The 26,525-nt window shown below is 47.7% G+C and overlaps 1 protein-coding gene across 1 annotated transcript in view; it reads right to left on the bottom strand.

Annotated features, from left to right (window-relative positions):
- LOC119393159 (leucine-rich repeat-containing protein 15) overlaps positions 1 to 26,525 on the bottom strand; it is a 58,109-nt gene that overhangs the window by 9,539 nt on the left and 22,045 nt on the right. Inside the window, exon 2 of the mRNA XM_037659983.2 lies at positions 20,895 to 21,904. Coding sequence (XP_037515911.1) covers positions 20,895 to 21,904 — 1,010 coding nt within the window. The remainder of the gene's footprint in view (positions 1 to 20,894; positions 21,905 to 26,525) is intronic.

The raw sequence follows: 26,525 nt of genomic DNA, 5'->3' as shown, positions 1-26,525 counted from the left end.
TAAGCTACAGTATATAGGCACTTATCCGTGCTTTCAGGGCCCTTTTAATTAGGTTTTTATTAGTTTAACTATCCGCTGGAAACTTTTCTTCACTGCAACTTAATCCCCATTAACCTATATATCCTATACAATCATTTACTAGGCCCTTTACTGCCTTTATATATGTTTTTTTAACACGAAAGTGTTTTATGCCGGGTCCACGAAAACTTCAGTGATGTATTTCCGTCACGGAAGTGACGTCGTAAAAATTTACACGATCAGGTGGCAAAGAAAAAAAGTTCCGTCCACGGGCGTCGAACCCACGACCGCTCGGTCCGCAAAAACACATGCCGGGCACACTATCCACTGCGCCACGGTCACAGACTCTAGAGGCTTTACAAACGCGCCTTTTATATCTACCACTCTCCCGGTCGGCGGGGGGGGGGGGGGGGGGGGGTTGCTCTCTGGGAGCGGTAAATTCGTCATTACTGTAATAGCACCTGCAACGCGTTACACGTCCGTCCCATTCGGCGCGTTTTCAACAGAAGTTCAATTTTGTCAATGCCTTAACACACCGCGAGATGGCAACCTTAGCGCAAGCGTCGTACGGTCATGTAGGCTCCTTAAAGGGGCCCTGCAACACCTTTCTTAGTTATATATTGGAATAGTCTCATTATGACGTATGACTCTTCACGAGTTGCCCCGCCACGGTGGTCTAGTGGTTATGGCACTCGACTGCTGACCCGAAGGTCGCGGGATCGAATCCCGGCCGCGGCGGCTGCATTTTCGATGGAGGCGAAAATGTTTGAGGCCCGTGTGCTTAGATTTAGGTGCACGTTAAAGAACCCCAGGTGGTCGAAATTTCCGGAGCCCTCCACTACGGCGTCTCTCATAATCATATCGTGGTTTTGGGACGTTAAACCCCAGATATTATTATTACTCTTCACGAGTATATGCCGCAAAAATTTTTCGAATCCGTCAAGTCTAAGTGGTGTTACCAAATTATAGAGATCACGTTCCGCAGCTTTCTCCCTCCACTCAACGCCGCGAGCGCGCGGAAAGCTGCGCGGGGCGTGAAGGGAGGGAGGGCGGAGGTGCGAGGAGGCGCCGAAGAGTTACGTCGGCGCCGGCGGCATTTTTCTTTCTTCATTTTTTTTCTCTCTGGCGTCTCGGCGCAACCACGTGGTCTGTGGCGCCACTTCCGGTCGGCTTGCGTGGTCGTCGTCGAGCGGAGCCCATCGCACCGTGTATCGCGTGTGCTTGAAAACTGCGAGTCGGTTTGGTAATGTTGGGTGCACTGCCGTAGTGTTTTCATCGCTCTGCCAACCATGGACGCAAACCTGCGTGCGCGTTTGGAACGAATGACAGCTGAGATGGGTTTCGACCCACACTCCGATACACCGCCTCGTCGCACTGCTCGCGCTTGAATCGTATTCAACACGGCAAAGCTGCGTGCACCCTTCTCCCAGTGGCGGTACTTCGATGCTGTTTGCTCTTCGAATGCGGGCGCACAGCGAGTGCGGGCTGACAACACAGAACTAAAGCCTAGAAGAAAGGATCGTGGGGCATCGGGCCGGCGCGGACCCATCCCCCGGCTGTCTGCAGCTACCGTGAAAATGCGAGTCTGCTTGGTTGCTGTGTCGCGGTTTCTCGGGAACGTGAGGCTACGGGGAGGATACGCCGATGACATACTGAACAGACAGCGAACGGGACTCTCGCGGCTCGCCATACAGCGAACACAGGTATCGTAAACTAGCCGGCGCCAGCATTGTTATCGGAGAAATGCTGCACCGCTGCCTCGGTCGGTCGTGAGAACGTGCCGACGATGCAGTTTCAAGCTGACGAGGCAACACTCGAACGGCTGCCACTCTCAACGACAACCGGCGATGGTCAAAAGCACAGAAATATTCACGATTTCGGCACTGCGCATGGTGAAGAAAACGCAACCACGCAACTACGAGCAGACGAGCTGTCGGTGAGACCGGAAGTGCTAATATTAATGTTTGTTCGGTGTTTTAACGGCATAACGCAATATAAACGTGCATATTATCTACTTATTGAGCTCAAAATTAACAACGAAAGTAATAATGAGGGTGTTATCGTGATTATAACATCAGCCAATGGTGGAACTGCCGACAATCGCGTCATATATTGCGCACTAATACATCATTTGTCGAGAGAAGAGGGAGCTATTTTCAGCTGACTTTGAGAATTTATTGTAACTTCCAGGCCGCTGGCTTCGCTATAATATTTGGCTCGCGTGTTCTCGGGAGCCTCGACTACCGATTGGCAGCGCTTTTTGACCCTGCTCAAAAAGTGTTGCAGGGCCCCTTTAAAGCGTCGTAAAAGCGTCGGCCTCGCTCATAGCGTCACGCTAATCCAAACCAAAAATCGTAGCTCTGCGACGCGCGCCTGCCTCATCTGGCTGTTAGACCGCGTTCCCCGCTCACGCGCTCGCCCCGAGAAATATCGCGGCCGGGCTACCGGGGCGGCACGACGCGCTTTGCGTTTCCCTAGTCCGGCCGTGGTGTTCAATCACATTTTAACATGCCGCGCGATGGCGACCAAGTTCTGCGTCCAATATGCGACGCTCTTCTGGCTATCACATCTCGTACTCTGATTACGCTTTCACCGTTAACTACTACAGCTACCACAAGGGTTTGTTTAATCATTTAACATGGATGTTAGTCATCGGGATTGAGATGTACCACCCATCATCAAAGTGGGTGCATCCACGTTAAACGGTGGTATAGCTTCCAGACATCAATATACATTGTGCAAACTCTTATATCAATTTACAGTAAACATTCAGTTACTTCTGTAAAGGCACGCTTTACTTTCGTGCTATTCCGATTCCTATGACGGAGGGATCAACCATTTTTTTTTAATTTATCAGAATTTCGTTGCACCTTTTATGGCACTACTTTGGGGTCATGAGAGGTCAACCTCTCCGCCATAGGCCTCGTGTGCTCAGTTGGTGGCGCCACCGCTTTCCGAGCTCGCGGTGACAATGCGGCCACTTCGCGCATTTTGTCCCTGTTCCCTTCCCGGCGCGTAGCTCGAAGTTGTGTGCGGTGAACGTCGATGCGTGAAAATGGCAACGCAAAACGATCCGCGCTTGCTCTTCTGCGGCTACGGACGAATAGCAAACATTCAGCAATACTTCAAACGAAGTAGTTCGCTTCGGCGTGGCGACTTGTACGCCGCTAATCACGTTTAGTGCGTTAGATAAAAAATGCCACGTCGGTCCGTCGGAAATATTCGGAAAATGCGTCGCACAAATAAAGAGCGTGGAGTACGACGTGCGTTTAGAGGCGAGTAAACTTTTTTTTCTTGGCATACGATAAAGAATACTTTTTATCGGCAGCCTCGCGCGTCACTTCTTCTATGACTGGCGCGCATTAACAGCAAGCTGGTATAGTTGAAATGACATAGTAACAACGATAAAAAGATAGAGAGCGCATGAAGTGCCGTCTGTTAGTTTTCTAGCGCTGTTAGTACGTCGAATACTTTGCTAAATTATATTTTTGAACATGTGCAACTGTGTTTTTCGTCTAGGTCCTCCGATCATAAAGCCGATCCAGAGGCCCCTCATGAGCCCCGACAGTCGTGCACAGCCAACAAGGTGGGCACTGCAGAGGTTTGTTTTGCGTCGCGATGGTTGCCACAAATCTCCGTTCGGGCTAACAATAATAAAAAGGAACACGGGAACCAACAATGTGTCAATATTACCTGGAGTACTAGCGTAGCCAGAAACTTTTTGTTTCTGTGGGGGTTCAGCCATAATTTCTGTATGTTCGTCCGTGCGTTTGTATGTGTGTGCGTATACATACACATACAAAATTTAAAGAAATCGAAGGGTGGGGGTTGAATCTCCTTGGTTACGCCAGTGACTTGGATAGAAGACGAAAGAAACCGTGCAAAGAGCGTTTGCTTATCGAGCGCGCCGAACGGCTGCGATCCAACGTCTTCGAATACCAGCCTCGTACGACTTCCATGGAAAATGATAAAATTGCACCTTCGGCAGTTTCCCGGCTGTGTTCTCGTAACTGTTATGACATGTGAACTCGCAAAAGCAGATAGAAGTCTACTTTTTTCGCCGCGTGCGTACGCACGCTTGCGCTACGCGCGGCTGTGCGGAAGGAACAGGGTAGTGATGCAGAACAATCGGTAAATTGACTATCGATAGTATCGATAGTTTCTTTGAAACTATCGATAGCGTAAACAAACTATCGATAGTACTGCTATCGATAAAGTATCGATAGTCGAATCGGTAGTACCATCGGTAATATTACTAGCGATATTACTGCCACGCGTGTTTATTGCTTTGTTTTGATGTATTCGGGTTTTACCCACAGACTGTTAGCAGCGTTCGACGCAGACCGCGCCGTAATGTTTGAGAAGCTTCGCGATTGTTTGACATTTTAAGATTACGCCCCGGACGCGAATATTCAAGTTTATTTGAGAGTTTACGCGAGCACCAGCGATAACGCTAGAAGGTTTGATGACTGATGTATAAAAGACGAAGCGTTCTACCAATTACCAGATTACGCGACGGCCGGCGACTGTTCTCGCTCCTATCAGTGCGCAGCGTGTATCGCTTGTATTCTAAGTTTTGATTTTCTAGGCACAAGTGCGACCAAATAAAGAGCTTCGTATTTCCCAGTCTTGCTGCAGCATTCTTCACCGTCACAACCACGTGACAAACTATCCATAGTGGGAAGAATAACGGTGCTCTTGCTGGCTGGCCAAATTGCCAAAATATTCGCGATAGCCTACTATCAGCTTCGTTTAATTTATGAGCAAATTTTTGGCGAAAGAAATTATTTGCGCAGTGAAAATGGCGGCATATGTCCATCAATAAATTCATATTTAAAAGCAACCAGTTACATCTTACAATTACCAAGCTTAGTTCTTGATCATTTTTTTCCTTTGAAATCATAAAACGCAATATAAAACTGAAGCCGCGCGGTTCCACCCCACATAACGGCTTCCTTTCCGCTACAGCTGAACAGTTTGACTTTATGATCATGTGTCAGCGAAGCACTCTGGTGAAGAAAGCAAGCATGTCAACTTTCTTGCCCTTCAGCCTGCTCCTCCGGCTTCCACTATGTACCACGCGCGCGGGAAACCAAGTTTATTCTGCAATGCGTTCGCGCTGTCGATTTTCAACTATCGATAGTACTTACCATCGATAGCGCTATCGATAGTATCTTTTAACCATCGATAGTTCGATAGTGACTCAGCTTTCGATAGTATCTATAGTACCATCGATAGTTCTGCATCACTAGAACAGGGTCATTTTGCCAGCAGCCGCCGCAGCGGCGCTGCATGTCCAATTTAAAACAGCAGCGCACGAGCCCTATAGCCTTACGTCGCTAAGAGCTAGCGCCATGAAATAAATGCTGCCCAGCACCTGGCTGCCCTCGTTCAACTGCAAAAAAAAACAAAAAAACAAAAAACGACAACGTCTCGCACAACCTCCTCGCCCACTCGGCCTTGACGTCGGCGCCTGCGCAAAGCTTATTCCGATGTGCCACGTTTATCTAAGAAGGAAACGCTGTGCTAAAACCAAATGATTCGTTATCTGAACACGCAAGCATGCGGCGAAGATAACCACCGCATGCTTGCGTGTTGCGGCGGAACTGCCGGTTCAGCACGCGTGGCAAAACTGGGCCGGTTTAGTTAAGCCGTGTGTTCCATGCCATTTACCAGGTTGAAGTTGTTCAGCTCATTTGCGTAACAGGGGAGCGGAAACATTCGGAGGACACTTATCGGCGCTATGCAAGTTCGCTAGAAATACGTTGCTGCTGAATACTAAATTGAACGACAATGTACTGTAGGCCGCAAAATTTTGCGGGATCTGCAGCGCGTGGCGGAGCGACGGAAAACTGCATTGCTGCGTCACCTACCGTGACGCGGCGGGTGTTGAGGCCATAGAGTTTCCAACAATACTTACTAGACGGAACTCTGGCGATAGTGTCTATGGGAGCTGCAATGCATCGCGCTTCAGCCAGCATGGGAATCATGGGTAGTACACGGATTTGTCTAAACTTCGTTCTTTCGGCTCCGTTTGGCTCCGCGTCGCCTGCATCCGCTTTGTCGCAAAACGAAGTTCAGCAAAAATCAGCAGTTTCACTTCACCACTTTAACTTCTTTAGGCTCACCAATTCAAATCTGGTCACGAAGTTCACAACGATCCATTCTTTTATCCGAAAGAAAACCAAAACGTAGCAATAAACAAAGCCACAAGTGCGTTCGAAGCCCACAAGCACGAAGACTAGGCAAATCCGTGTACTACCCATCATTCCCATGGTGGCTGAACGATCGCAGCGCCAGAGTTCCCTCTAGGTCATTTTAGGAAACTCTATGGTTGAGGCTACCGGCCTCGGCGATTAGCGACGGCGTGTTTAGACAACGTGCCGTTGTAGGCCGCGGCCGATAGCCTCAACGCCCGCGGCGTCACGGTAGGGGACGCAGCAATGCAGTTTTCCGTAGTTATTTTTCAGGGGCTTTAGTTTTCCGTCGCTCCGCCACGCGCGCGCTGCAGATCCCACAAACTTTTGCGGCAGACAGTATTTTACGCAGGTTTTTCGAACCTATGCAGAGAATTTCTGCCAAATGAATGTCACTTAGTCACAGCAGGACTTGAGCAGTACATGCTATATACTGACGCATCAATTGGAAAAACATTTAAATGGCACGCGGCGTATTTGTGCGCAAGTATACGTAATTTTCAAGTGGAATGGAGCTGTTACAGAATCGATCGAGCGTTTCCAGTACGTGAAGCGCTGACAGATGAGGGTGCATTTGAAACGGCACATTCTGAGAAGCCAAGCTCTTGGCACACACCACCGGCTGAGCCCCGAACTTGGTTCGTTCGCGCCTCGCCAGATGCGAGAAATAACGAGCGCTTGCGGTGTGGCGAGCGTCCAGACGTCTCGGCGCGGAGTGCTCGCCGCCTCTCGCGTCGAAAAGTCTCGAGATAAGAGAAATGAATAGAACGGAGAAGCAAGGACCGCTGCCGAAAATAGCTCTCCCGCGGGTCGACGCGCACATCGGCCGCGCTTCGATGCTTCAGAAATGGGCGCCGCCTTGCGCTCGTTCGCTGCACGATCAGCGAGTTCGGGTGCTGACTATATTCCCTCGACATGTCATAAGTTATGCTGCTGTCAATTTTAATGAAAAGACGATTAAGGTCTGCACATCAGTGCTGAATGTGGCTTTGTCGTTTTAACGCGACAGCGTTGAACAGCCCTTGTCGCATAAATTCCGGCGACGTTGGCTGTGAGCGAAAAGGCGGCGTGAGCGAAATATCGCGAGGCCTGCAAGGAACAAAAATCAGCGGCCGGAACCGAATCCAGCCATTCTGCGTGGCAGTCAGGTGTTCCACCACAGAGGCACGCCAGTGCTTGAAACTGCCTCGAAAAAAAAAAAAAATACACCTACACAGAGACCTGGATTTGTTGTATAAAGGTCTATAGGTGTCTTTTTTTTCCAAAGCAGTTTCAATACAGGTCTATAGGTGCTTTTTTTCCGAAGCGGTTTCAATCCGGGGGTCGCTGAGCAGGTGGCTATTCCTCTAGCACTCATTGATTCAGACAGATTTAGGGTGTGTCCAGATAAGATCGGACACGAGGTCCCGGTCACCATTCCCGATTTTGATTAAATTTACTGTAGGTCTAGGCATTACACCCAGAACAATGGTTTCGAAGTTAGTTTCGCGAAAAAAAACTTTGTTCGCCTGAAAAAAAATATACAAACTTTGGCCGCAAAAAACACTTTTCCGCCAATTTCGCGATTTCTGAAATTTGAGCGCACCTAGGGAAAAAACGGTGCACTTCTTGGTCACAATATTTATTCCCCTTAAAGAACAAGTGAAATACAATCTCATATGAGTCTATTATTTTCCTTGCTTGTCGAAGCACTTTTGAAGAAAAAAATCACAAACTTGGCAAATTGCACAAAATACCTGTACTTCAGGAATTTATTGCTGCAAGCAAATTAAAGTGAGAATAATAAAAATCGGTACATAATAAGTTTGATACTTTTGCTCTCTTTTAAATAATTTTCGTGGTTTTATCGCGCTCCGTTTTACTCCATAATTGGGCTGAAACGTAAGTGATTTACCAAAAACGCCGAACTTTGAAAATAATTTTCTCAAAAGACCATTTTTAATTTTTTTTAAATCCCTCTGATTGAAGTCAAGGACGTCATCTACCATTGTGCAGAAAAAAAAACGTTGCATTATTTTGGTTGCTAACAAGTTATAGTGCGTCAAATGTAACCATGCCAGCGTAGCGGCCACGTCGTTCGTTATGTGCTGAAACTCGGATATAATTTGTTAAAAATACCTGACATAATCACAAATCAGTAGCTCCACACCAACAAATGCGCAGCCAGGTGTCATGGTTCAGCAAGCTTTGTCTTGCGATCAGCCGCTTGACAAACCCGCAGCAGCGGTCGCTCGATGCTGCGGGCACTCACAACACATGAGTGCCTCTTCGACTGCGGATGAGCTCCGTTTGCGCGCCAAACTACGCTAAGAGGACAAATGAGAGAAAGAATGCATCCCTGTGAAAGCTAAAGGCAGTTATGTGCCAACAAATGTCATAATATGCAACGAAACCTCTGCCGGCGATTTCCCAGTGAGCGCCTCCAGTAGTGCGCTCATGTGTTGCTTTCTCTCTTCAGATGGCCTAAATATAATTAGGTTCATTCTATGAGCAACATATGGCACAAAAGAAAGCCATTGACATCTAAAGAAAGCTGTCATACGTGCTTCCGATGGTCGAACAACTCAAACTGCAGTTGTTCATCTCGTGCCAGAACACTTGTGTCAGCCGGCTGGGAAAAGAAGTGTGTCCAAGTCCTTTGCTTCATTAAAGAACCGCTTTTACAATACTGTATTGTTGTGCATCCGCAGATAGAATATTCAACGCAAGTCGAGCGTTTATCACGATATTATGCGGCTTCGGGCATAACAGCAGGGGAAAAAAATACATGCGTGCTGTAGTGAAGGCGCTCACTGGGAAATTGCCGGCAGAGTTTTCATTGCATATTATGACATTTGTTGGCACTTAAAGGCCTTTAACTTTCACAGTGATGCATTCATTGTCTCGTTTGTCCTCTGAGCGTAGTTTCGCGCGCAAATGGAGCACATCCGCAGTCGAAGCGGCATTCATGTATTGTGAGTGCCCGCAGCATCGAGCGGCCGCTGCTGCGAGTTTGTCAAGCGGCTGATCGCAAGACAAAGCTTGCTGAACCATGACACCTGGCTGCGCATTTGTTGGTGTGGAGCTGCTGATTTGTGATTATGTCACGTACAAGTATTTTTAACAAATTATATCCGAGTTTCAGCATATAACGAACGACGCGCCCGCTAGTCTGGCATGGTCACATTTGACGCACTATAACTTGTTAGCAACCAAAATAATGCAACGTTTTTTTCTGCAGAATGGTAGACGACGTCCTTGACTTCAATCAGAGAGATTTAAAAAAAAATTAAAAATGGCCTTTTTGAGAAATTCATTTTCAAATTTCGGCGTTTTTGGTAAATCACTTACGTTGCAGCCCAATTATGGAGTAAAACGGAGCGCGATAAAACCACGAAAATTATTTTAAAAGAGAGCAAAAGTATGAAAGTTATTATGTACTGATTTTTATTATTCTCACTTTAATTTGCTTGCAGCAATAAATTACTGAAGTACAGGTATTTTGTGCAATTTGCCAAGTTTGTGATTTTTTTCTTCGAAAGTGCTTCTACAAGCAAGGAAAATAATAGACTCATGAGATTGTATTTAACTTGTTCTTTAAGGGGAATAAATATTGTGACGAAGAAGTGCGCCGTTTTTTCCTTAGGTGCGCTCAAAATTCAGAAATCGAGAAATTGGCGGACAAGTGTTTTTTGTGGCAAAAATTTGTATATTTTTTTTTCAGGCGAACAAAATTTTTTCCGCAAAACTAACTTCAAAACCATTGTTCTGGGTGTAATGCCTAGACCTACTGTAAATTTCATCAAAATCGGGAATGGTGACCGGGACCTCGTATTCGATCTTATCTGGACACACCCTTTATTCTTTAGTGACTCGCGATCTGCGATTAAAGCCTTCTCGAGGGGAGTTGTTGCAGAACCGGCTTACAGACTGCTGCAGGATAGGGACATCCCTTCGCATATACAGTTACTTGGTTACCGGCGCACATGGGGTCAGTGCAGGGAGCCCCGCGCAACCTCAACGAGGTGGCACACAGGCAGGCACGAGGATTAGTGCACTCCCTGAGTAGGCCGGATCTCCCGCTCCTGAGTTTAGGGACGAGCAGTTAACTTTTAACGAGATCACCAAGCACCTGGGGCGCAGGGCATTGCCCTTGCCACATTCTAGATTAAACAGGCCACACACGGTTACATTAAGGCTTCTACAGACACGGACGTACCCTAACCCGATCGTCACGAATAAAATTAATCCAGGCTGCGGGGTTTCAGTCTATTGTAGTGAGTGTGGGGCATTGCTCGATTTAGATCACATGATTTGGCGCTGCTCGGCGTTGGCTGGTGATTTGTTCTCAAGGTGAACAGTGGTGGCAGCGAATGCTGCACAGTGACGTGTTGGCGGACCAACTCAGGGCTGTCCAGAGGGCCCGTGTGGCGGCAGAGGGGCTTGGCCTCTCTGTCCCGACGTCAATCATACCATACCATACCTATAGACCTGCTGCATGTTAGCAAACAACGGTAGGTACCGTCGATGTATCAGGTACTTGTAGCGACGTCGCGGCGTGTACACTCCGTATGGATGGATGGATGCTATGAGCGTTCCCTTAATAACGGGGCGGTGACCTAAACGACACAAAGCTCGAAAAAAGAAAAAGAAAAGACTCCTTTTTGTTTGAAGTCGGCCTAATGCCTTGTCTACTTCAATTAAATAGATCCTCCCCCCCCCCCCCTCCCCAAAAAGAACACCATAAATACACAACCCAGCTTTCTGCGCCTTGCGGAAGTTGTCCCACAGCTTCTTCTTTTTTTTTTGTCCTTCATCCCCACTTTACCGACGCCAATCCTCTGGCCGTCTCTTACCCATTTCTACCGCGGACCTGCTTACCTGTCCATCGTTGTCCCATGCGCAATTAAAGCACACCAGCGCTCGCCACCGCGGGCTCCAGAGATAGCAGTCGGCGACCGTCTCTGGTAGGCGACTTACAAAAACGTAACAGGGTGGTGTGCACTTATTTGCCAGGGACCGAATTCGCATTAAAAAAAATCTGATCCGTTAGAATTGCTCTTAATACTAAATTTCTGCCGCAATCTTGGTTCTGGGCTTATCACTGTCGACTGTGACCAGCCAATGGCAAAGATGTGAACTTATAGAAACGCTGGATTTTGTGAATGCGGAAGTTACACTGTGCCAACAGCAGTACGTTTCGCCATACTAGAAGAGTTTTAGTGCCGGGGAACCAAAGCCGCTCGCACGCTCCTGCATTCCTTTATACAGTAATGCGACGAAAGGGGCTCGTTGGTTCATGTTGACTTGGCGACGAGCTTACGGCGATGCGATACACCCAGCCGCACCCATAGAGAATACAAATGAACGCAAGGACTTACGTACGCAAGCCGTTTTGGGGTCCCGGCAGTCACGTTGCCTCGTATGTCCCTGGCTGGAATGAGGCGGCCTCACTGGTTCGTTCAACATTTAGCGGATGCAGCTCTGCGTACCCATCCTTCGTAAAATTATGTTAGTCGATTGAATCCCCTCAGAGTTTTCACCGCTGAACTATATGTTTGGTCTGTTGGACGGGTCAATGGGTCGCTGTCTCTGTGAACGCTATCCTAAAATGATGCGAATAATCGATGTAGATTTCCGTGCCAGAACCACAACATGATTATGGCACGCCATATAGTGGGGGATACATTTTCACCACCTTAGGGTTCGCTAACGTGCACCTGAATCTGAGTACACGGGTGTTCCAGCGTTTCGCTTCCATCGTATATGCAGCTTGAGCAAGACTTGTTGCTGGGCGAGTTGGTTGAAATCTATGGGGTACATTTTAGCGCAAACTGCGAAAGAAAGCACGGGCAAAAAAGCAGAAAGGTCGGGGGCATATAACCCGCGCTTTCTTTCACAGTTTGCGCTAAAATGTACCCCATATACGTATACGCATATACGTGTGCGCTTTGTGTCGTCGGTTCCTTCCTTTTGTCCTTGTTCCCATAGTGCGCCTATTTGCTTTAAGATATGAACCGTTACCAACTAGCCCAAATGGCTGTTTTGCTACGTATACGCAGCTGCCGTGGCTGGGAGTAAAACTCGCGTCCTCGAGCTCAACAGCACGACAGCTACCACGGCGTGTAATAACATATTCTATGACATTCAACTCATTTAAGTACACGTATCCAAGTGCCTGTGTTCGCGTTTTAAGATGGCCGCGCACGAACATCCAGAAACGTTACTCGACGACGATGAAGCCGCCTACACGCGTCACAGAGAATATACACAACATCCGATGGCACCGTCCCACCGCTGAAACTGGATAAACTGCCGCCAGCTGAGTTTTGCGCGCACGACGACCTTGACTGCGAGCGAGCTGTTGGCGACGATGAGAATGTGACGCGCTCGGTGCTGAGAGAAAAGCCGCGAAGAAGAACGGAGCGAGAACGCGGAGAACAAAGCATGCGATGGCCGATAAACTTGTTGGACTAGGAGTCGTTATTTCTTACTTGCGAATGATTGCGCAGGTGGTTTTTAAAGTGCGTTTTAAAGGGGTACTGACAAAAATTTTCGCCTCGCGTTTTTTTGCTGTAATGCGTTGCTGGGGGCCTGTTAGTCATAACACGGCACATCGTTTGCTGCAGCGCACGACAGATAATTAATTACAGGCTCCTCATTACCGACCAGTGTCAGTTTCGGTTTCAAAAACGACAAGCCTCCGGTTGCAACTATCACCACCTAGCGGCTGCAGCGCTCGATCACGTCAGCACACAGAAGTGTGACGCACTTCCGCGCTGTTCGCGTCGTCTCCTCGCATTCGCATGCTTGCCGCACGTGTTACGCGATGTCGTCGCCATCATCGTCCTCGTTGTCGTCGTCCTCCTCATCGTCGTCTATTGGCGACGATTTCCTTGAGACACCAACAGCGCAGCGGCGAGCGCGTCAAAACAAAAATGGCGGCTACGACGTCATCATAACTTGTTGTACCGGCTACAACGGTTACGTAGGGGAAGTAGGGGGGTCACCTCGGGTCACCTCCGAGGGTGTCAATGCAACAGGTGCGGCCTATAATGCTGGATCGTGCACGCGAACTTCAAAATTCATATAAAATACCTTCCAAGCTTTATTCGCTGTCGATATTTTGCAGATGGTACACGCACGTACACGGAAATCAATCCAGCAGGCTATCTCGGCCGCGAAATTTTGTGTCAGTACCCCTTTAAAGGCCAACTCTCGCGATTTTTCGAGGTCAATGGATCTCGATGAATTTTGCTGGGTGGGTCCATTCGCACGTTTCTGTTCTACGCCAAATTATAGGAGAGATACGCAGATTATTTACGAATTAATTTGATTGATTGCCTCGAACCACCCACCTGGCTTTCCACTATTATCGGCCGCATTGTGTGTGTGATGTCATTCATGGCAAGGCAACAGAAGTGACGGAACCGAGGTGCCCCTAGAGCGTCTGCTGTCCACAAGGCAACGATCGTTAGCGCTTCGCTGGCTTGCCGCGCGAATTTCAGTTCCCTGTGGACGGGCATGCGATGGGTGGCAAGTGGTGTTGCGTTGTGGGCTGCGCACGATTCCCCGTATGATTACCGTCACTCGTACTACTGGCATTCTCTTCCCCTTGATCTGGTTCTATCATACCGGTACCTCGGCGTTACCATCGCCAGAAAGCTGGCATGGTGACAACATATTCACAATCTGGTTACTGCAAATAATAAATCATTGGGACTCACAAGGCGGTCACTATCATAATCACCCCCTGTGATCCGTCAGCTGGCCTACGAGTCTTTTATCCTCACTAAACTAGAACTCGCGTCGGCAATATGGAATCCCCATCAAGCGTACCTTGCTGAGCCACTTGAAGCCGTCCAAAACCGCGCAACCCGCTTTATTACATCCCGGTATGCTACTATCGCTAAGTATTACAAACATCAAATCATTAGCACTTCGCCGAAAAATCTCTCGCTTATGGCTCTTTCAAAAGCTGTATTACAATACCTCGCACTTCCACCACACGCTTTTTCCCCCGCCAAATCGCACTTCACGCTTTCTGTCAAACATCGTCAGTATTCAACGAATTCACGGCTCTACCCAATCCTTCAATGACTCTTTCTTGCTAGTAGTAGCCACTGCGGAATGGAATAGGTTACCTGACCTTGTAGTAATGGAACGTAACCCTCTCAAGTTTCGGAACGTACAAACGATTTTTTTTAGTGCTGATGCTTATCGTATTTTTACTCGGTGTGTTTGTGTGTTTTTTGTTTTTTTTTTTACAATGAGTACATTGGTTTTTCTGTATTACAGCCCCGCCACGGTGGTCTAGTGGTTATGGCACTCGACTGCTGACCCGAAGGTCGCGGGATCGAATCCCGGCTGCGGCGGCTGCATTTTCGATGGAGGCGATAATGTTTGAGGCCCGTGGACTTAAATTTAGGTGCACGTTAAAGAACCCCAGGTGGTCAAAATTTCCGGAGCCCTCCACTACGGCGTCTCTCATAATCATATCGTGGTGTTTGGACGTTGAACCACAGAAATTATTATTGTGTATTTTGACTGTCTTTGCATTTCACCTCGTGTGCCCTTGTAAATTTTGCTTTTATTGTATTTACTTAATTTATGGCTGTTTGAAGGTTCCTGTCCCGTCTTATGCAATACCCCAACCGGGACCTTGAAAATGATGATCATGATGACTAAACACTCGCAGCTAACGCTTACCCTTCGTCTCGTTATCTGAGTGTTTTAGCTAGCAATGCCGACTTACCGCACGAGTAATACCGTACCGGCTGAAAAATGCCCGTGCGGGAGCTTTACCGTACGGGCACACTTTCCGTGGCGTATACCAGGTCTGTCCATATACGGTAAGCTGCGCATTGTGCGAAAGGTGGCTCGTACTTGGCTTGTATTGAACTTCATCGATCCTATCGACGCGACGTTAAACGCCGCTATTCACGAACTTATGCATTCTTCCCATCACAATATTAAAGAATTTTGGTTTGTCCGCAAACTTCTGAGCGTGGTGCCATCTGGCGGTGGAGTGCGCAACCAGGCAAGCACATAACATAAACAGGTTTGTTCTACTTCATCAAAGAACAATGGCGATTCTTGTTGGCCTCCAGATGTGTCCAGATCACAACTGTGATTGTCCGACAGCGCCTAGGAGCTTGTGCACGCGGCACGGTGAATCACAGACAACTGTGGCTGGTGCAGCGTGGTCATCTTTCCGCTGAGCAGCGTAAATCAGGGGGGTCCGACCCCCCTTGTGTTTAGGCACATCTTGCAAGTGTCCCCCCCCCCCCCCCCATGCCTCCTTGAGATTTCGCTGCCAAGCCCCGTATTTGAATTGCTTGGCTGTTAAATATAGCACACTCGCCTTAAAATTAACTCTGAAATTCAAAGCCCTTCCAAAGAGCAGAAACGAAGCAGAGAAGTGAAAGCTTCTTTCCGTTTCAAAAGACCATGTGGAGAACGAGCTTTCTGAAACGTTACGGGTTACTTCTGGAGTGCTGCAATTCTTTGTTATGCTTGGCTTTAAAATAAAACGTAAATAAAGAATCCCCGATCATCTACCATTGTTTATCTATGTCGAATTATTGGAAGCCATTGACGATAAACTATGAATTCCGACTGCTGTACTATGACAGTGTTAATTTTGAAAATCTTCGGTAAACATAAGCATGCTTTACAAGCAAGTTATTGCGGGAGGCTATTTCTAACATGTGTCCACTATGGGGAACGGAGCCGAAGCTAAGTAAAATCTGTACCTTTGGACGTAGTAACAAAAAGTGTCAACATTTTCATTTGATCGTTTAACCCAAGTGGTATATTAACTAAAAACAGGCTACAGCCCACCTACGAGCCACACGCGGAAACTTCACCAACGTGACTTTCTAGACTTTCTATCATTAAGTGCCATGACCAGGATTTGGGGACGTGTGCACGTAGCGCCATCTCTCGTGGGGGCTGCGGTGGCCTGCCGTAACTGAATGGGAAATAGGCGAAAAAATCATGTCTGACGAAAAAAAGTAAGTTATCAAAAACGACCCTCGGTTCTATACAACAGAGTCTTATTTGAACATTCTGTTAAAATTACAGTGTCTGACTACAAACCGCGTGGCTTCCCAGAGTGTTTAATATTTTACAATGGGGCCCCATGTGTTTCTAATGGGCGATGTTCAGTTGTCCTGGGAAGCCACACGCTTTTTAGTGCGTTACTGCAATTTTGCCAAAATTTTCCAGTAGGTATCTGCTGTAGAGAACCCGGAGTCGTTTTTGATATCTAGCTTTTTTGAAGGGGTATGATTTTTTTTCGCCTATTTCCCATTCAGTTATGGCAGGACGTCGTTGCTGCCGCCGAGAGATGACGCCACGTATAGATGTCCTCAAATCCTGGGAATGCGCGCAAACAACACGGACACAAAAGAGGAGCAACACAGCGCTAACGTATAGCGCTGTGTATGAGTGCTCCCCTTCTGTGTCCGTGTTGTTTGCGCTGCCTTTAATGATGATATCGCACCAACTCGCCCAGCAAGTCACCTTTCTGAAGTGCCGTTCTACGATTGGCCGCTCAGTGCTGTTCGGTTAACCTTCTTGACCAGGTGTTGAGGCCCACGCTCGCTATTTATTGTTTTTACAAAGCGTGACTTTAACTTTGTATAATTAAAATTAAACCTATGTTTGTAAGAACAAAATGGCCGCCATTGCAAGATGTGTGTCCCCCCTTGCGATTATTCTGAATTTACACCCCGGCCGCTGAGCGTCTGCTCTTGGCGGCTGTCATACTCCGCGCTGGTGGGACCGGCATGTGTTGCACGACTTCCGGTATTTACCATGTCACACGTCACGCGAAGACAGTGCTGCTCGGCAGGGTTTCAGTGTTGCGTTTTCTTGCTTATTTAAAATTATTTTCGAATTTACTGAGCATTTGCACTGTCGGGCCCGTGACAGGAGCGCCTCAGGAGCATAGACGCGTGCAATTTACCTGGTCAAAAATGGCTGGAGTTGGCCTCTATGCATGAAATGCTTTTAGCTCCAGTTGTCGGCAACCTTCAAGTGACCTTCAGCGAAAACCCAGTGTCGTTATCTGGGAATCAAACGAGAACATAGGGGCACTGTCGAAGGTTCTCTGACTGCAAAACAGGGCCTGAAATTCTTGCACTGTATGTCTACTCGTGCCTGAACACACGCGAATGTACACGGTGACCGGAAGCGGCGGGTTCCGCCAGGTATGAAACAGCGAACGCTCTCAATGTCCAGTGTGAGAAGCAGCGAAAACAAGTATGATCGCCATGCATGCGCTGCCGGGACGTTCTCCAGCTCAGCTTGCGGACGTCGCCTCGTCTATTTCGGGAGCGCGCTTGCACTTGCGCACACCGCGCTGCAGTCGGTCTCCGGAGAGGGCTACACTAAAAAAAAAAAAAAAAAATAAGGACAACCTGAGCCGAGCAAAAAACAAAAAAAAAAGGAATAAAGAGAGCGTGAGGCGCAACCCGGAAGCCAGTAGAGTCCCTCCTCCTCCTCCTCGCTGTTTTGTGTCTCTTACGAAGGTGCAAAGTGTCTTCTTCGTTTCTTCAGAAAGAACGTGCAGCTCTCCGCGACTTCGCGCGTTCTCGCGTAGCGAACTCGCTCGGGAATTCCGTACAGAAAGAATGGGTCACAATAAACCGTTAATCAACAGGAGCAGATGGCCGTTGTTAGGCCTCTCTAGCATGGAGGCCCTATCTCGTCAAAGGGCTGACCAATCAGATTTAAAGTTATTGCTGGAGTGGGAATTATGCCCAGAAAGCGAAGCCGGAATTCCGCCATTTTCCGAGAGGCACGATAAAACGTAAGCTTGCGTTAAACAAAAAAAGTCACAGTTTCGCCGCAACGGCGAAGCAATGAATGCGATAGCAACAAATTCGAATCTAACGCGAAGAACGGAAAGCAGCTCGAAATCTCCAGCGCGTCGCTCGAACCCAAAGGACGCACGAAAAGAACGCACACAGGACGAGCGCGAACTATCATGCGTCACAGCTCGACACTTGAAGCGCATTGCTCAAACATAAAGCAGGACGCACGAAACGAACTAACAGGTACACAAAGGACAAGCGCGAACTAAATGTCGCAGTTGCTACTTATTTCTGTTTGAACAGCGCGCTCCTTTCGCAAACGCGGCCGCTGCAGCGAGCGAAAGACCTTCGTTGCGCTCCTCGCGCCATCTCGCTGGCAATGAAGAAACGCTTATAAGCGCCTGCCGTCTCTGAGTCCGGCCAGCGGTAAAGGGTGTGTATGTAACGCTCGCCGTTAGCTCCCTAGAGGATCGGCGTTTCGTGGCGTAGTGGCTAGCGCCACGGGCTGCGGAGCGCGAGGTCCCTGGTTCGGTTCCGCGCTTCGGAAGCATTTTCCCAAATTATTTTATTGCGATAGCAATTATTTGGACAGTCTCGGCTGGATTTTGCCGTTGCCGTCATCATGCAGAGTATATGTATAAGTATATATATATATATATATATATATATATATATATATATATATATATATATATATATATATATATATCAGAGTCCCAAAGAAAAATAATTCAGAAAAATGCGTCCGAAGCGCGGAATCGAACCAGCGACCTCTCATTCCGCATCGCGTGGCGCTAACCACTACGTCAGAAAGCGCAGATCCTTCAGGTAGCTAACGGCGAGCGTTATATACACACCCTTTACCGCTGGCAGGACTCAGAGACGGCAGGTGCTTATAAGCGTTTATTCATTACCAGCGAGTTGGCGCGAGGAGCGCGACGGGCGCATTTAAAAGTCTTCTGTGAGCTCGCGCGCTTCTTCTTATATTTGCGCAGGCAGAACCTTGCCTTTCCGCTGTCTGCTCGCGCGGTTTTCACGTGGTGAGGGGAAGAGGGATGTTTCGAGCTTTCACCGTGATGTCCGCGCTCATGTTACGGAGCGTACGAAAGTCACTCGAGCTCAAGGGACGCCGCTAAACGAACAAACAGAAGGTGAGCGCGAACTATCAAGTGTCACAGCTCTACACTTGAAGCACGCTAGTTTCCTTTGCTGCTTCGGCCGCCTTTGCAACAGGAGCGCTGTTCAAACTGAGAGTATCCTTTGACGAGCCTCACTTCTTATAGCATTAGTTTCTTGCTATCGCATTCATATTTCTTTGGGACTTTCATATACATATATACATACATATATATATATATATATATATATATATATATATATATATATATATATATATATATATATATATATATATATATATACATATATGCACACACATACTTTTACATATACGGTGAATGACGGCGACGGGGAAGGACAAAAACCAGCCGAGACTGTTCATATAATTGCTATCGCAATAAAACAGCGTTTGCATTACGTACATCGATGGGTAATTTATTCAGACATACATTGTTCGACGTGTCTCTGTCTTGCTGGCTTCCGTGAGAAGCCTCAAGGTCTTGGCAAATTTCATTGGAGATCAGATAATCAATGCCGATCAGGGTACATTACTGTCATCTGGAATGATTTCCTTTATAAATAACCAACCATATACATTAATGGAGCAAAAACACTTAATCTCCAAGTCTGCACCACATGAGAAGGCTATGTTTTTTCGCTAAAGTATGGGCAAGTGATGACTTTACATTAGCTGCTAAGAAGGTGTGAGAGCATCCGCTCCAGATAAAAAAAAGAGAAGAAAATCTACCAACGCCTGCAACTATCGAGTTTCTCCCCCAAAAGCGTGAACGGGCGCAGCTTGCAAAAGCGCAAAGCCGTTGGCACAACCTTATGCCCGGACGTCTAGGCGGCTTGTTACTATCATGACTGTCAAGGGTGCCAGGATCGCGTAAAGCTACATTCTTGTTTCGAGTACGAAGCAGAAGCTGAACGTGGAACTTGTAAGGCCTAATTTATAGCAATGTAGCTAGCGGCGTCGAACTGTGGGTGTTAAAGGCTGCCTCAACTAACGATGCGAACATGAGTGATCCTAGAAGTACTTATCCCTTATCACTCAAAGTTCATTAACACTTTGCGTATGAAAAAAAAAGCTCCACCGGCACGTCAAGCGCGGCAGGCACTCTGCAATGTACTGAACCCTCGGCTTTTTGTCCTGTTGTTGATACGACACGGGTTCGCGCTAAGTTGCATATTACATCGAATGTGTTTTTTCAGAAAATCACTTATGTGGAAACCCAAACCATATCGAGAATATTCGTGAAAGAAAGTATGGTCACCCATTCGAATATAACAGGCGACTACGCAGCTACTACGTGTCGGGGTTATGCACACCCTACAATACGCCTTTCCAGTAATCCCAACATTTAACATTTACCAACTTCATTTCTGGTTCAGCGGGACCTTTCTTACATGTGTTCAGGGACCTCTGTGACCCAGTCGCCTCCATCACTACAACGGCCTGCAGAGCCCAGTCTCTTGGCTTTCGCATGCGCACATTGGGATTCTTCCCGAGGTGGCCGGAACCATGCTCGGTGGCTGTACACCTTCCACTGAACGTGGTTACGCCATGCGTGTGCGTGTTTTATATTATCTCGTGGCTCACGTCAGGTGCGCCACACCGTTATCCTACAATCTAAGGCTGAAATTTCGAGCGAAGATGTGCGCCCACGTTCTCCTGCGGCCAACCTCTACTCTCGGTTGCAGCGATAAGACTTGTAGGACGACCTGTCTGGGTAATTAATACACCGGAGTCACTCACCCGTGAGGCCCATCGTGAAATCCTCACCGTCCTCCAGGTACTTGAGGTTGTGTATGGTCCTCCACGTGAGAGTGACCAACTTATTCTGCTCCAGGTCCACGAGATTCAGGTTGGGTGCGCCCACGAACATATCGGCGGGCAGTATGCGCAGCTGGTTGCTAGCCAGATAGATGAGCCTCAGGCGAGCCAGTCCGTCGAACGCCAGCGGATCGATAACGGAGATTTGGTTCAGCTTGAGGTCCAGCTCTTCCAGGAGAGGCATGCTGACGAATATGCCGGCATCAAGCCGCGTCAGCTTGTTGCGGTACAGGTCGAGCCTCGTGAGCTGGGCGAGGCCTTTAAACGTCCGGTTGGTCACCTCGTGTATGAAATTGTCCCCGAGCTCGAGTTCTCGGAGGGCCTCCAGCTCCGCGAAAGCCAGATCCTCGACGTACTCGATCTGGTTCTTGCCCAAGAAGAGGGCGATGAGCGAAGGAAGCCGCGAGAACCAGCCGGCCTTCACGTGCCTCAGCTTGTTCTCGCCAAGCTCGAGCTTTTCGAGCCTCGGCAGGTGCGCTATGGCCTCTGGCTGCAGGTCAATGATGTCGTTGCCCTCCAGCTGCAGCAGAGTGAGCGTGGACAGCTTGTAGAAAGCCCTCGTGTGAAGCACGCCCAGGTTGCAGTCCGTGAAACGTAGTCTTTCGAGTCGGCCCAACTGCCGGAGCGAGTCGGTGGGGACGAAGTCGAGCCGATAGTCCTCGCCGTACACGGTGAACGTAACGGAGACGAGCGCTTTCTGGCGCCGCAACGCCTGGAACACGGCGTGACCTCCGGTGAGCGGCTTCCCCACGTAGCACACGACGCCCGTGGTGTCCGCCTCGAAGTGTTCGGAAGAGCAGCGACAGTACATGGGCTGCTCTTGAGCCAGGTTGCACAGATTGGGCACCGCCGGCGACGCGGTGCCGTCCTCGAACGATGCGACCACACCCACGAGACACACGAAACACGCGGTCACCTTGGCAAGCGGCAACCTGCGAAGCAGATGGAAGATATTTGGTCTAAATAGCACATTGTAGGGTCTCTAAAGATATCTTCGCCCTTTGAGCAGAAATGATCTACGCATTTGCTTCGCCCGATAATTTGCGTTGTTGGATTGGAGATTCATAATGATATTTTTGATGTGGTACGTGCCGTCCAGTGTTTATTGACACCACAGCCGCGGCCATGCATGGACTGTGTAATGTGTCCACTCAGATTTCTACAATAATAACCAGAGGGTACTGTGGCGATAGTGTCCGTGAGAATTGCAAGCAAGACTGTGCAGCTTGTGAGGTGGTATAGTACATGGGTTTGCCTGAACTTCGTTCTTCTGGATTCGTACGGCTTTGCGGCTTTGAGAAGGCGTCATTTAGGCGAAATACTTCAATATAAACGCGACAAATTGCAGTGGACATAGACGCGCACAGATAGGTCTCGCCCTCACCCTGTTAGTGTCGATCGCTCAGGAATTTAGGAACATGATGTCGCGTCACTGTACCCTCCTCTATTGCTGCCTAGATTTAGTAGCATCTGTAGAGACACAATTACCCGATATTAATCGTGTTTGAACATAAACTTTAATTTTTTTTTCACTAGTATAGGTGATGCGTTAGTTTTTTTAAGTACGTAAAACATTAGGCGCGTCTTCTAAACAATTTATCGCAGCCCGCTGTAAATTATAAGTGCTCCACCGCGTTTTTACAAAGTGACACTTGACTCCCGGAAAGAGAGCGCTGGTTTCGGTGTTTGAAGGAACATACGTGCTCCTAGCAGTTGCCGAGAATCCCAAGATCTGATGGAACGAAGGAAAGTAAGTGTGGATGTTCGCATTTCTTGTCATTCCATACGCTTATACAAATAAATAAATCTCACTTAACGGCAAACAACGGTTCTGCCTGTTTGTTTATTGTTTTTTTTTTATTTCTCTTTTTGGGAATTTTACGTCGGGCGAAGCGCGGGAACACACATCGCGCTTGCCTTCTTTTACAAATGCCATTTGCTTAGCGATATCACAAGCCGTCTACTTCGGCGATCGTGCCAAGTATAAAAATGGGAAAGACAGCATAGAGAATGATGATGAAGCATCCAAGTAACGGATGACACAGGAAACCAGGCGTAGCAAGTCAACCAAGCATCAGAAGAGGATGGCTAGATCGGGCCATCACACGTCTTGTGCAGCTCTGTGGTGTTCTAAGATCGCGGTTGCAAGTTCCGTGATGTCTCTTCGAGTTTCCTAATATCATAAGGTAAGCACAATTATTCACTCTATTTTCTCAGCAGGCATTCATTATGCGTGCGTAAACCACGAGTCTGAGTTGGCTGTCAAACGCTATGCCTTGTGTCCATAGAACGGACACGAGGCATAGCGAAAAAAGTGCGTGTCTAAGAAAATAGTGCCGTCGTTGGTCAGCTTATAGTTTAAAATTTTTGTGTAAAGAATTCTTACTCGAACAAAAGCTTCCAAATTCCTGCTCTAAAGGACAGTCAGCATTTTGGCGTGGCTCCGTTGTTTGTGTTCCACAGCGTTATTTCTTCTGTTTTTAATGAAGCCGAAGGAAATCTGCTGTTCTAGCAAAGCCTTTTTAGCGTTTCAGCGTAGGTACAAGAAGTAGCACACACACTTAGACACGAACGGCACAGGCGCTAATACAATCCCCATAAGAGTGTATGACTATTTTGTTGGTATTGTTACAAAATACTGCTAGCAAACGTCACAGGCACCGTGAAATAAGTGGACTGTCTGAAATTGCTGGAAGGAACTTTATTCTGAGAACTGCTCGACCTCTGCGAGGTAAAGTCGGTTTCGAGCTGCTGGAATTAGTGTAGGCAAAGCTGCAAACGTGTGTGCAGTCAAAGTAGGTTTCGTTTAGCAGACGCAGCGACAACTGCTTCAGGGCCAGTGGTAATAAGTGTCTTGTTAACGATTCCAGGAACTGATAAGCACTCATCAGGTTGACGGAGACAGCACAATGCAGATGCCGGGCGCTTCGCACGCTTGAAGCCAGATGGTAATGTGTCATGATGATTTGGCACAATACCGCAGAACCACGGTTCTACTGTATATTCTAGGGGCCGTAGCAGAACGAAGCACGTGACCTCCGCGCTGGCAAACACGCTAAACGATATGATGATAGTCGTGGTAGGGGCCGAAGGTGCGCTCTCAGCGTCTCAGCAACGATGTGAGTTGTGACCGGCTGTTCTTGTGCAATAACGATAGTTTCAGCTGTAGACAAGCATCTAAGAATACAAGGACATGCCCGAAGTGCACAGCCGTGCACGTGTCGCACAAGGCAGGAAGACTGCCCGTGCAACTATTATAGATGGCTCGAAGAAAGAGCCTGTAGTGAAGCTAATGGTTCCGTGCGTTGAAACTGTATACACCGCGAAGACCGTGTCCTCAAGGATTTCTGACAGCACGCCAACGCGCTTGACGACTTGAAAGGCGCAAGTATGTGTGGGGCATCATGGAAGATGAAGTAGGAGAATGAGAGAGCTATACATGAATGACATACGCGGGCTCTAGATTTGAATCACGGATGCCTGCACTGTGATGCCTTGGGGTTTTCTTATACGAACGCCTATTTCAGTAGCACGGCGCACGTTAAAAAGGTGCTAGAAAAAGTCGCAGGAACCATAAATGAATACGACTTTTCCAAACTATTGGCAGCAGATTTATTCCCCGTGGAGAACGACCTTCCCGAGATAATGTCATATACTAGGCGAGTAAAGTTGCAAGGCGGCCTTGTTGGCGCGGCATTCTTGAATAACTACGCTAGCACAAGGTAACAGGACACAAGAAAAACACGGAGGCACACACACAGCGCTACACTTCCAACAAATGGTTCACATTTGGGCACCACGTGGTTCTCATGCACTTTTTTTTGCACACAGCTTTTTCATATCGCGCACGGAAACAAAATTCATTTATCGCACCTTTCAGCTCATGCGCAGGTATTGAGCTCCTTTCTTGAGAGCGCAATCGACGGACTGCTGACACAGTTGTGTCCAGTTACCTTGTGTTACCATAGTTATTCAAGAATATAGTAGGCCTTGATAAACATAATTGCCACAGGAACAGTTGCTTGTTTTACTTCTGTCGCTCGTTCAGTTGGCGCAGCACATCAACGGGCACTTTAGTGGCTACGAGGTTGTGTTCAACTCCTCGAGTACTCTTCGCCAGAATTCGTGTTCCTACGAGGTTGTGTTCAACTCCTCGAGTACTCTTCGCCGGAATTCGTGTTCCTTATAGATTACCTATATCACTGTAAAAATGTCTCAGTTTACAGAAGAAGTTGCTGGTAAATCGTTGCCGCAGGTATTTCCGTAAACAACAAACAGCAGGCTCCGTTTCACGGAGACCACGTAACTTCTATTTCTGTATCACCGCACACAGCAGACTTTCATTATTACGTGAACCTCATATCTGTGTATTCCTGAATACGGCAATTCTGTTATCCCTAACGCAGCGTGACTCTGTGATTTGGAATATAGCATTTCTGTTATTTTGATACAGAAATACAGAAATATCGATACAGAAAAGAAAGCCCCATATTTTGTCTGTTACTTTTTAACTGACGTACACATTCCTGTGGTAATGTTCACAAATTCACAGAAACTGAAAAACGAAGGAGTGAATTGCCGCTTCCAGGAGCATTCTATAAGTTGTTGGATTCAATTAATATTGTTCGATTTCTGTTTTACCTTTCGTATTGTGGCTTCTCTTTTTTTTCCACCGTAGCACTGCGGCGGATGGTGTTTCCGTGCTTGATAACTTGCCTACTTTTATCGCTTTTATTTGCCTGCATTATTTCCAGTTTTAAAAATAAAAGCAACGGGACAGCTTGATTGCTTAACAAGCAGCGACGCAACGCTGACACTAAAATCTCTCGCTGAGACAAACTCTCAGCTCTGAAAGGATGACGACGCGACCAGCTCATGGCCACGGTGCCCATCCGTCAGACTGGAGCCGCTCGAAGCGAAAGACGAACGAACGCCCCGTGGCCTCAACGACACAAGACGACGCCTTGTCCTCAAAGCAAACAAACTGCGGTGCTTGATAACACAGAGCGTTGGTGGTCTTTGCGAGAGAGCGGCACTTGAACGAGGACACATACGGCTTCGATCACACGGAGATCGACAATTATTAATGACACTTACGTTATTGCACTCGACAAGTTGTTAAACTTTACAACGGAGGCATTTTCAGGAGTTATGTTGTACGAGCGATATTAGAACGGTTGTTTAGGAGACTTCAAGTCGACGATCTCACTCAAGAAATAAAAAAAAAAGAAAGAGTTAGGCAGCATGTTACACTCTCTGTAAGGCGAAAGCGTGTTGCACACTTGTAATTGCATTAATGTATACAATCGGGGACCTTCTTGCAAGATACAACAAGCCGCAGTGTGAGAGACATTCGCGCGCGCACACACACACGCACGCACGCATATTAAGCAAGCATCGCACGGAAAAGCGGCTCACAGTAATTCTAAGACGCCAGTTCACGACCAAACCACGACGTTGGCGTTAGCCGTATAGCATGTTGCTGTTTGCATTATAACGTCTTATTCTCCGCAAACGTGCAGAACGAGTGGATAGGCGTGTACACTTCAAGCG

The sequence above is a fragment of the Rhipicephalus sanguineus genome, chromosome 5, assembly GCF_013339695.2.
Source record: "Rhipicephalus sanguineus isolate Rsan-2018 chromosome 5, BIME_Rsan_1.4, whole genome shotgun sequence".
Classification (NCBI taxonomy): Eukaryota; Metazoa; Arthropoda; class Arachnida; order Ixodida; family Ixodidae; genus Rhipicephalus; species Rhipicephalus sanguineus.
The sequence above is the reverse complement of the archived record's forward strand: the minus strand, read 5'-3'. Positions and strand labels throughout refer to the sequence as shown.